The following is an 11,705-nucleotide window of genomic DNA, read 5'->3' as shown; positions in this document are numbered from 1 at the left end:
ATTTATATAGATTAAAAACATTGTATAGTATTAAAGAAAAAGAAATATTAGATAAATTCTAGTCACATATAATTTGTAAAAACTCAAAAATACAATTCACTAAATTATTCAAAATTAGTTTTATATTTTGTTTGTTTGTTTTTACTTTTTTCTTCGATAATAAAAACAATAAACCAATCGCAATTACACGTTTCATTGGCCAAGCAATAAGGTGCTAGGCGCTATCAGCAGTGCTTAATTTATTAATAAATTGCAGCTACCATTGGGGGCCTTCTACTGTGGACTTTGGCGAGCTGAACCAAGTTTTGGCAGTTGCTGATAAGTGAAGTTGTCATAGCGCTGGTTGCTGATTGTGGCATTGAAATATATGAAATTCTTACCTTTCTTTATTTTCATTGGCTTGCCCAAGGGCATTCAGTTGAAGTTCAACGCTTTCGTTCTTCGCTTCTGCAATTCTGCAATTGCTCAATTGTGCATCAGTGGCAAAAAAAGGAAAAATTTATATACTAATTTGCTAATATTTTAAAGTCTTTATCAATTATTTTCGCGTTGTCACTTATCTAAATTATTGTTGCCATAAAAATAAACAAAAACAACAAGAGAATTTCACAAAAATTAGACCATAAAGATAGAGTTAATAGCTTGTTGATTGATTACTAATAAACTTACGTGAACGATAAGCACGGAAGAATTTCAGGAAGTTTTATATAATTTACATTACATTACGCACACGCACCGTGTACATATCATGCTCAACAGATCTCCGTAACATTATGGCACAACACAATTTAAGCTAATAAATCATTGAGTTATATATAAGATTTAATTTTAATGTCAATTTTACGTGAGTGGCCTTAGCTTAGTTTTATTTCACGCATGAATTCGTTAACCAAAAAGGTCTCTGATTGCGGCGACAGTTCATCTGTATGACCTTGTTAAGGTTAAGCTTTAAATGGCTAACTGCACAATTCTGTCAAGATGTATATTTTTTACTCACAAATATTTATAATTTTAATAAATTATATAAATAATTTAAGGAATTTATTAGTCAAATAGATTTTTATGCTACAAACATTAAATTCTATTGATAATAATACCAAGCAAAAGTTGTATCAAAGTCCAAACTTTGCTAAAAGATAATATGAAGCAGGCAGCTACAACGTTTCCTATGATATATAACTTGTTAATGAATTGCAATCAATGTTTATTTGCTGTTTATTCAAGAAATATATTCCTTAAATAATTAAACTAAAGTAATAATATTAACGAGAGAGGGAGAGAGCAACTTAATGAGATCGTTCCATCATTTTTTTTAAAATAAGATAAACGAAAATAAAAGTTGAAAGTAAAATTCACGAGAATCGCCAAGTAGGCTGTTTTGTTGTAATACATTTTTATTTATTTAGCAGTTATCAAAAAGTAAGTTATTAAATTGATTAGCGTATCGCATAAGATAATGCAAAGACAAACATTCAAACATACATACTTATACATACATTAAAATAAGTGTAAATACCTTCAGAGCGACTTTTATGCTCTGACATCGAAGTGGAATTTTTGCACTCGTTGATATACATTTTAAATATCACATTTACCGAAATGGCTCGAATTGAGGTTGATATCGATGCGACGCAAGACAAGAAACTTAAGCTTTTTGCTAGAAAGTCATATGTCATGCAGTTTTATTACCCAATTTTCTGGCTATTGGTAAAAATGTGTGACTAAAATGAACTTTAAAAAAATCTTTTTAAAAAATAAATTGGAAATTTGCCAATCAGTTAGTCTTTTGGAGCTTTTGTCCGTCAGTCAATCGGTCAGCTAGTCTGTATTTCAGTCAGTCAGTAAACCATTTGGGCAGTTAGTCAATCAATCAATCCCTAAGTCACCCCTACAGTCAGTCTTTCCGTCGGTCAAGCATACAATCAATCAAGCAATCACTAAATTCGTTAATCAATCAGTCAGTCAGGTAACCAGTCAAGCAATCGATCAATCAATGAGTTTGTCAATTCTTTTATTCAATCAAGCTAGTCAATCAACAGGTCAACAGCAATCCGTATGCGCTTCCATAAATTAATCAGTCAACCAGCCACTTCGTTAGTCAGTTAATCACTCAGTCAATCAATCAGTCAGTCTTACAGTCAAGCACTTTTAGTCAGTCGATCAATGCCCAATCATTTTCCAATCCAATCCGCAATGCTTTAAAAACTTTAGCCCCTCGCGCAAGCTCAGAAGTGACTCAGAGATTTTCTCCACCAAAAAGAAAACATCACATCCCATCAACTTATTTGATTTGGTGAACCACCTGTTGGCTATTGAATATATGTCAGGGCGTTAAGTTTTACATTGCTTCGGCCAGAGAATATTCAGAACTTTTCTATTGGTCAAAGATTCTGTATGCCGTCATCGAAGTGCTGGCGTTCAAAGGCTAGCGAGCGCTGCCTACTTAGATTTACACATTGTCAAGTCACTGATCAAACACTTAAGCTGTATTTGTAACGTATAATTGTGCTCTATACTTTCTCATACTGTCTCATTATACCTTAATCGAATCGAAAGTCAAGCGCTGTCAATCCAAAGTACATCATACGATTTCGCGAATATATTTTATTAACAGCCCCCAATAGCTGAGAAGCTGAAGACCTTAATTGCCGGCGACTGTTTCCTTTATGAATGGAACGATTTGCTGAGCTGTGCAAAGTGCAAACCAAAATAAATTCTTATAAGGCGCAGCGCCGCCTGGAACACGTAATGCGGAACAGCATTTGTGCTTGGCATAGTTGCTCGCTTATCTAAATTGGAGCACCCGCTTAGCTTGTGTTAAATATTCCGTTTCTGATAATACGCACTGAAATAGATTCTATGCTTTCCAGTCAGGCTCTACGAACTGAACACTTTGACTTTCTAACTTAGATATGCCATCAATTTGAAAGCACTTATGTATGTCGTCCAACTATATCCAAGCCTTGACATACACAATACTCTATCAAATTTGGTCGGCTCTAGGCCTAGTTTTTATATATGTTGTTAAAGCGAATATATAAAAACTTTTCTATAAATAAATTAAGTGAAGGATAAGTTGATGAGACAAAGTAATATAATTATAATTATAATTTACATTTATATAATTACAATTATATATTTATATTATTTTTTTATAAAAATAATTTATCTTAATAATATTTATATTTCATTACAATACAAAAATCTTAATATTTATTTTAAACTAAGTATAAATGATTGCATCTTTCTTAGTAAAACTAAAAAAAGTAAAAATAATATTTTATATATATTTTAAATAACTTTTAAAAAATTCAATTTTCTATATATATTTTTTTATTTCTTTATTCATTTACTTTTAGTTAGTTTTTGATATTTACTTGACATTTTTTTTGACATAGCTGTTAACACTCTTATAACTATTTGTTAAATACCTACAATTTTTATGCACTTTTCTGGACTGTCTTTATTTATAAACAATAATTGTCAATTTACTTAGAATAAAAATTGTGTTTTATAATTTAATATTTCTTAACTTATTTCACTATTAATATTTTGTTTATTTATTTATTACGTATTTTTAATATTTTTTTATTTATTTTTTTTTAATAATATTTTTGATTTACTAATATTTATTTTTATAAATTATATATATTACATATATATATTTATATATAATTAGATGTAAAAAACTAAGCCACAGCCGTTATAAACTCGCAACGAAGATAAGGCAAACGCATCGTCCAGGTTAAGCCAGATTTTAAGGCGCTAATCAGTTGCAATGAATGCAATAAATATATATTTGAGTCCATAAAAAATGAGTTGTTTGAATGTGCGTTATCTTTTAACATATTTAAATGCCCATTAACAAAAGCAAAAACAGAAGCTCGATAACGCGTCAGTAGCGGCAACAGCAACAACATATTTAGCACACTCGGCAACTAAACAACAAATAATTATATAGAACAGAAAAATACAACAACAAATACTTGAACAATATTATAAAACAAAGAAAGACAACAACAACAGCAGCATTAAGAAAGTTTACAACGACGCGACGTCGAACCCGATGACAACAAATCAAATCAAGTGCAAAGACTTTGCCCTATGACTATACTAAGCGAATGCGCGAATCCACTTATATGATATATATATATATATATACTATATATATATATGGACTATACGTGTGTCTGTCATATAGTGTGCATGGGTTAACGAAATCTTTAGTTTCCTTAGGTATTAGCTGTTTCCGAGCACAAAAGCGCACGTTGCCATAAGCTTGGCAAGCTCAAAAATAATAAAAATAATAAAAATAAAAAACACGAAGAAATGAACAAAGATAACGTACGGTAATGTTTCGCTTTTTCAAAAGCATGAAATTGCCCCAATAACGGCAACAGGGAACAACTGTTTCGCAGCACCTGATAAATTCAATATGACCAAGCAGCAAACCAGCAAGCGATTTACAATTATGAAATCAAATGGTACTTGTACAAGGTATATCTTATACTCGTACTCGTATGCATGCTGTCACCCACCGCCAGCCGTATAGCTTAATGTAGCTGACCTAAGAGATACCCTGTAAGCTGATGGGCATGAGTAATCCCAAATATTAGATAGTTTTTTTACAACATTTTGCAAAATGAAAACGTTTTTATGGCATAGCCGCACCTAGAGCTACCCTGGAATTGACTGTGTGCTTGAATGTTGCTTAATTTATTTACAAATTATTGTTTACTTTTAGCAGTTAAAGACTCAAAAGAAAAATATTATTTCATGACATTTTTGTATGCATTCAAAATGCTCAATAATTTTTATTTCTAGCTTAATTTGATTATGACTTGAAAGAAAAAAGAAAACAGAACCCTGTTGGTGTTGGCTGCATAACAGTTGTGTTGATAAAAGTCTATTATTTTAATAATTATACATAAGAACTTTACGTGCACTTGCATTAAATTGATTTATAATTTTTAAAGTTAAATTCTTAAAAGACTTCAATTTATATAATGCAAAATTTAATCCTAGCAAATGTTGAATTTTAGTATTATAATTTTTTACTATATTAAAAAAATTAATATTAAAAAAAATATGTTAGAGTAGAAAATAATTGCAATGTAGTGGATACTATTTAGCAGACAGGAAGCTCAATGGATTTTTTTTTCTGAATTTAAATAAATATAACATAATTTAAGGACAATTTATAATTATCAGATAAAATAATTTAGAGTTTATTTTTTCATTGAAATCTATTATTTTATTTTAAGTTTCTGAATGAAATAAGAGTTAAATATAAACAATATTTATATAATTAACAAATAATATTAATAATAATTAATAGCTAAAAATTATATTGTTATTGCCCACAAGCTGATCAGTCAATAAAACTGCTTATAACTTTTCATAGTTAAGAATAAAATTGTATTAAATTAAAAAAAAAATTCAAATTCATTAACTAATTCCATAGTACCTCAAGCAAGAGTATTTCTATTTTTTTAGAAATGTTACATAGTATTTTCAAAGCCCATCCCGGCTGTCGTCAGAGTCAACGTCGCTGTGGCTGCCGCGTTAGCAGCCGACTGCGACGCCGACGCCGACGCAGACGTCGCTGCTAAGACACTTGTCGATATTGATAAAGACTATCTCGGCAGAATGAAAGCAGGCGCGGCGCGGGTGCAATAGCTGCCTGTCAATCGAACATAAAAATGAAAATAATAAACACAGCGATAATAGCTGAAATTTTCGGCGCTGTGTTATCGCCAAAGACATTGTTTAACTTGGACTTTACTCGCTGGAGCAACAGTAAGTATCCATGTTGTTTCCATGACCATAGCGCTCGCTTCCTATGAGTGTGGCCTTTGTTGTTGTCAAGTTATAGCGCCGCCTCGCGCGGAGCTGGGCTAAAGTTCACGACTGGCAACATGCGCTAAGCCAAAGCCAGGCCAATGATCACAATGCTCTACACTGATGATCATGAAAAGGCAAGTGTTTGCCCTTTGCCGAGGGCTATGACTGTGATTGACAGCGGCTCGTGGAGGTGTGGCGACCGATAAGCACTGATAGTTGACTAACTATCGACTCAAAATACATATATAAGTATATATGTTTATCTATATAGAATACATTTTTGTTGAGATTTTCATAATCAGAAATTGAGGCGCTTCGAGTCATGCTCAAGACGTCGACGTCGACTCGACGACGACGGCAACGGCGACGTCAGCAGCGACAGCAGCGGATCGGACGCTGTCTTCGTAATTGTATTTGTATTTGTATTTGCGATAGCCGCTTGTGTCGATCGTCGCTGCGACGCTATATACATCTATATACACACCACACACACACACACACATATGAAACATATAGAGAAGTAAACGTTAACTCGCAAGGGTTTTTCAAAAGCTAAATTCAGTTGGTATAAAACACACGAGTCGCGAGGAAGCAGAACCAGAACGCGATTCAATTCCGTTAAAACATCAACAACAACAACAAAAGACACACAGGGAAAATATAAAAAGTCGCGTTCGTTGTTGAACATTTCACGCCCATAGGTAAATACGAGGCATGACTTATTACTGAAAATTACTGTCAACATCGAAAACTTGGATTGCGTTTTGGGTTCATTTTTCTGCTCGCTATTCAAATTAAGCCCACAAAGTGCAGTTGGCAAATTGTTCCGTGTTCCTAAACTAATTGAAACGCATTCTGAAACACGCAGGCAAACACGCGGATAACATACAAATCTACATAACACACACATACCCAATATGGCTACCGTGGACATCGGCGAGGAGGCATTCCATTTGCGCGTAGGCTACTTGAAGCCAGAAACCTTGGAGATCGCTCGTGCTGAGCTGCGCGAAACGGATGAACTGAGGGCGGAATCGCTTCAGAAACTGCGCGAACTGATCAAGGCAACGCCAGAGCTCAATTACAAGGACGACGATGCCTTCCTCTTGATCTTCCTGCGCGTCTGCCATTTCTATCCGGAGAGCGCATTGGAGAAGGTGCGTACTCTAATAAACTTGAAGTGAAAAGTGGCATCAAACTATATAGCAATGTGATTTATAACTAAAGCCTAAGTGCGGCTCACTGACTTAAATCTTAAGAGTTTCGTAATATTATGGAAATGCAATTTATTCAAAAGAGTTTAAGCTCGTCAGCAGCTGCGGCTACTGTGTGTGCATTAAGTTTCACATACGATCCACAGTGCACACATTTTTAGTTTACTTTTCAAATAGATCACAAAACTACTAAAAATCAACAAATTATCCTGAAATATCATATTATATATGAAGAAGTTTGAAAGTTATTAGCAATTTGGAAATGAAGTGTAAATTACATATGATATGAATCGGAACTTATGATCTTCACTGTAAAAATAGTTCACAAGAAGTTGTCTAATTTATGCATAAAAGTATATTATAAGTTGCACAAGTTGCACATAAACACAATAGGCAAATTAATCCCATGTTGATCCTTGAATAATTCACTTATGATACACATGTGATATACTTATGTTCCACATATGATACACATATAGTCCCCTTGCTTACCGCAACTGATCCAACTATGGATCACTTACGATCTACACACGACCCGCAAAATAGCCACATATGATCCACATACGATCCACATATGATCCACATATGATCCACATATGATCCACATATGATCCACATATGATCCGCATACGACCCACATATGATCCACATATGATCCACATATGATCCACATATGATCCACATATGATCCACATATGATCCACATATGATCCACATATGATCCATATATGATTCACATATGATCCACATTTGATCCGCATTTGATCCGCATATGATCCACATTTGATCCGCATTTGATCCGCATTTGATCCGCAATTGATCCACCTTTTATCCACATATGATATAAAAAAGTTCCAAACTTAAAAATATTATTTGCAAATTTTAAATTACATACGATCCACACAGGATACATTTACATTTACAATTTCTACTAATTATAATATATAAAATATACAAAGGCTTTAAGCATCAAAGTTTCTAAAATTCATAGCTATTAGAAAAAAACTAACAAACAATGTAATCTTCAGTTATACATTTCTTATACGTAATACCGAAGCGATCTAGCTCAGCAATTGAACTTCTAGTCCACCCACATGTCAGGCACGATTAACAACATCCGATTTGCAACAGCAATCGAGTTTAAAATACATCTATAGATCGTCTTATCAGTGCTGCGCTGAACTAAGTTGATATACCTAGTGACCCCCAAGGAGCCAGCTCGGACTACACAGCGGGGTCTACAACCTCAGCTCAGTGTAATCTGAGCGAAAACTGAGCTCGTAAAAAGAATAAAATCAAGTGAAATTAAATGAAATAAAAAATAAATAACTAATGGATGTGGCGAATACAAAATACACTTCTAGCCATATCAATTGTTTATGGCTGAAACATGAATAGCTAAAAAAATTGTAAAAGCATAAATCTTCATACAAACTCATTGGTACTATAAAAATATATGATATAGTGCTTAGATGTTGTTAAGAAATAAGCCAAAAATCAAAAATATGAAGTGAAGAAATAATATCAAATTTTGCTTAGAATACTAGATATATATAAATATATGACCAGATGGATCTATCTATTATATATAGCATAGCTCTTTATGCTCTACAAAGTATTTAGCTAGTGTAGGAATTGCTCCATTTGTCGCTAGGCCGATGAAACTCTTGGAGCGTCTGCCGTCTATGCTGATCCTCGCATTGATACGAGTTTGAACCCGCTGACACTCATAGAAAAAATTGCAAAAAAAACTTTAAGCAAGCGATAAGCAGCCAGCAAGTATTTCTATTTAATATACATGCGTTTCTCTCTATATACATATATATATATAAATATATTTATATATATGTATGTGAGTGTATGTGTGTGTATATATATAATGCATGTAGCTGCTAGTGACCATGACGTGTCCCATGGCTCTGAATTCCATCATAAACACCCGCGCCTTATCGGAGCCATGGTCTTTATGGCCGTTCAATGGTCAATGCGAAAGACGTTTGCTATCGCCCTTGATTGATTAAACACCTGCTTTTTGGCACGCTCTTTTGCAGCTGAAAAGCATTGCCAACTTCCGCAAGGAAAACAAAGCCCTGGTGCATGGCCTGCAGGTGAAGGATGTGCACGAGCGCTTCATCAAGGGCAGCGTTATCAACGTGCTGAAGAACTGCGACCACAAGGGACGACGTGTGCTCATCGTTAACTGTGGCAAGCTCTGGGACCCCAATCTGATTCCCAGCGATGAGATGTTCCGTATGCTGTACGTGGTGCACATTGCCGCCCAGCTGGAGGAGGAGACACAGGTGCGCGGCGTCGTCTGCATCATGGACTTCGATGGCCTGGCCATGAAGCAGGTGAAAGCGCTGTCGCCCAGCTTCTCCAAGCGTCTGCTCACCTTCATCCAGGAGGCCATGCCGCTGCGCATGAAGGAGGTGCACATCGTTAAGCAGCCCTTCATCTTCAACATGGTCTGGACGCTCTTCAAGCCCTTCATCAAGGAGAAGCTGAACAAACGCGTAAGTTGAACGCTCGCTCTCTCTCTCTCCCTCTCTCTTGCTTTTACTAATCTCTAATCTCTAATCCAGATGCACTTCCATGGCAGCGACATGAAATCTCTGCACAAGTTCCTCGATCCCTCGGTGCTGCCGGCCAACTACAAGGGCACCCAGCCAGCCATCGACTACGGCGGCATCGACTGGTTCCCCGCACTCGAGCAGCAGACCGACTACGTCAACACCTGGAGCGAGATGGGACCCGCTAAATGGTAGAGCTCCATGAGTCCTTGGGCAGCCAGCCCAACTTTAGTTAATCTTTGTAATTATAAATATTTTCTTGATTAGTTTTTAGAAATTGACAATAAATTAGTTAAATAATGACAAACCAAAAATTTTATGTTTATTTATTGAGTATCAATCGGGACTTTAATCGAACCAATTGCCAACCTTAAAAGGGTCTATAGACCCCTATATTGTTCCCTGTCTTCTATGGACTTGCCTTGACTTGACAAAATATATTAAGTTAATTCGAAATTAGGGACTGTTAAAGAGATAACAGATCTATATTATTAACTGAAATTTAAAATGAAAAATATTTATTATTAGAGAACAAATCAAATGCCGAAGCAGGCAATGATTCTTGATTCGTAGATCCAACCACAAACTATATCTGTCTGGGCTTGCAGCTCTGTTTGCATACCTTAAAAATAAATCAAATAGATAAGATAGGTTCACGGTGATTCGCAACTATTCGAGTTTCCATACCTGCGCGGTTTCTCAAGGCATATTTCCACTGATATTCTAATAAGCACAAAGGCATATTTAAAAGAAGTAAGAATTGGGGCATTAAAGCTATAGAAGGTGTAGTCTTAGCCAATTTGCCACGCTCCCAAATGGATGTAGTTTTATTTAACATATATTAAAGCAAATTTGAAGTCTTTAGCACTGTTACACCAATATACTCCTATCTATATCTATATATTACTATATACTTACAGTTCTTTTTGATAAGTAAAATCAGCCATAATTTAAAAATATTGAAACTGAAGCAGCCAAAATGTTAGAGGCTTAAAAGAGTTGCAGGTACTTCCCCTGACTAACTGCATTAAAATTCACCTGATATTAAAATTGCATATATATATATATATTTATGAATAGCAAGAATGATAAAATTCGTTTAATTTCGTTGTTAGAAGTTGTAATAAGAGAAGAAATATCGACTAAATTGACACATAAGATATTGTCCGCCGCATCTTAGAGACATTTGATGTCAGAAAAAGTCAACAAATTTAGTTGGAAATGATTAACGTATATATATATATACACTCAATAATGTATAGGGGTATGCCAGCACTTTTAACTGCATCATGAATCAAGTTCATGACTTTTGCGACTTTAACATCTTGAGAAAAATATATCAAGCACAATAAACATAGAACAAACATAAAACGTTGCTTAAATTGGTAAACACAGAAATACAAAATGTTTCAGGCAAGTTATTTACAACATATTTATAAAAAATGATATGGCAAAATGTCTTAAAATATATACAGATTATAATTAAAAGTTGAAATGCTTCGGGTCCTTTGTTAGTTAGGAGAGCGGAGAGTTTTAAAGCAAAGCTAGGCACACAAGCGTGTTTCCCTTAACCAAAGACAAAAAACTAAGCTCATATTGAATATAATTGATTGGTTCGATTTGAATTGAAGCTTTTAGGTATTTAAGAATAGGAGACTAAATACATGTGCTTTGTTTATTTAACAGTTTCGGATTTATCAATGTTGTTTAATGATTAACAAAAGATGAAAGTTTTTATTAAATTAGATCTGTTGCTTGTATATTAAACCAAAATTTACAATGTCTGATCTGTATACATATATCTTTATATATATATATACGTGCGTGTGTTATTTTGAGTAAAACCTTGTAAAGAATATCAATTAGTAAACATTATGTAGTTATTACACATTTATATATATATATATATGCTATATAAGCGCTAAAAGTTGAGTGGGATCCCATTCGGGGCCAAACAGGCTCAGCGCAGGTCAAGGGCAGCAAACCAATTTAAAATATACAATACAGAGCATTGTATATCGTTATTTAATATGATGAACAGTGAACAACAGAACTAGTCCACACTATGTCGGATAGC

General features: G+C 34.4%; 1 protein-coding gene across 1 annotated transcript; it reads left to right on the top strand.

The window, feature by feature from the left end:
• The first annotated feature begins 6,392 nt into the window (after window positions 1-6,392).
• On the top strand, window positions 6,393-9,959 carry LOC111600902 (clavesin-1). The gene is made up of 4 exons (XM_023317257.2): window positions 6,393-6,545; window positions 6,713-7,001; window positions 9,110-9,571; window positions 9,641-9,959. The coding sequence occupies exons 2-4, from the start codon at window positions 6,762-6,764 to the stop codon at window positions 9,821-9,823; spliced, it is 885 nt and encodes a 294-aa protein (XP_023173025.2). The 5' UTR covers window positions 6,393-6,545; window positions 6,713-6,761; the 3' UTR covers window positions 9,824-9,959.
• The last annotated feature ends 1,746 nt before the right edge of the window (window positions 9,960-11,705 follow it).

This window comes from Drosophila hydei, unplaced genomic scaffold (assembly GCF_003285905.1).
Source record: "Drosophila hydei strain 15085-1641.00,03,60 unplaced genomic scaffold, DhydRS2 tig00008114-arrow-pilon, whole genome shotgun sequence".
NCBI lineage: Eukaryota > Metazoa > Arthropoda > Insecta > Diptera > Drosophilidae > Drosophila > Drosophila hydei.
Note: the sequence above shows the minus strand (reverse complement) of the source record. Positions and strands in the feature narration are given on the sequence as shown.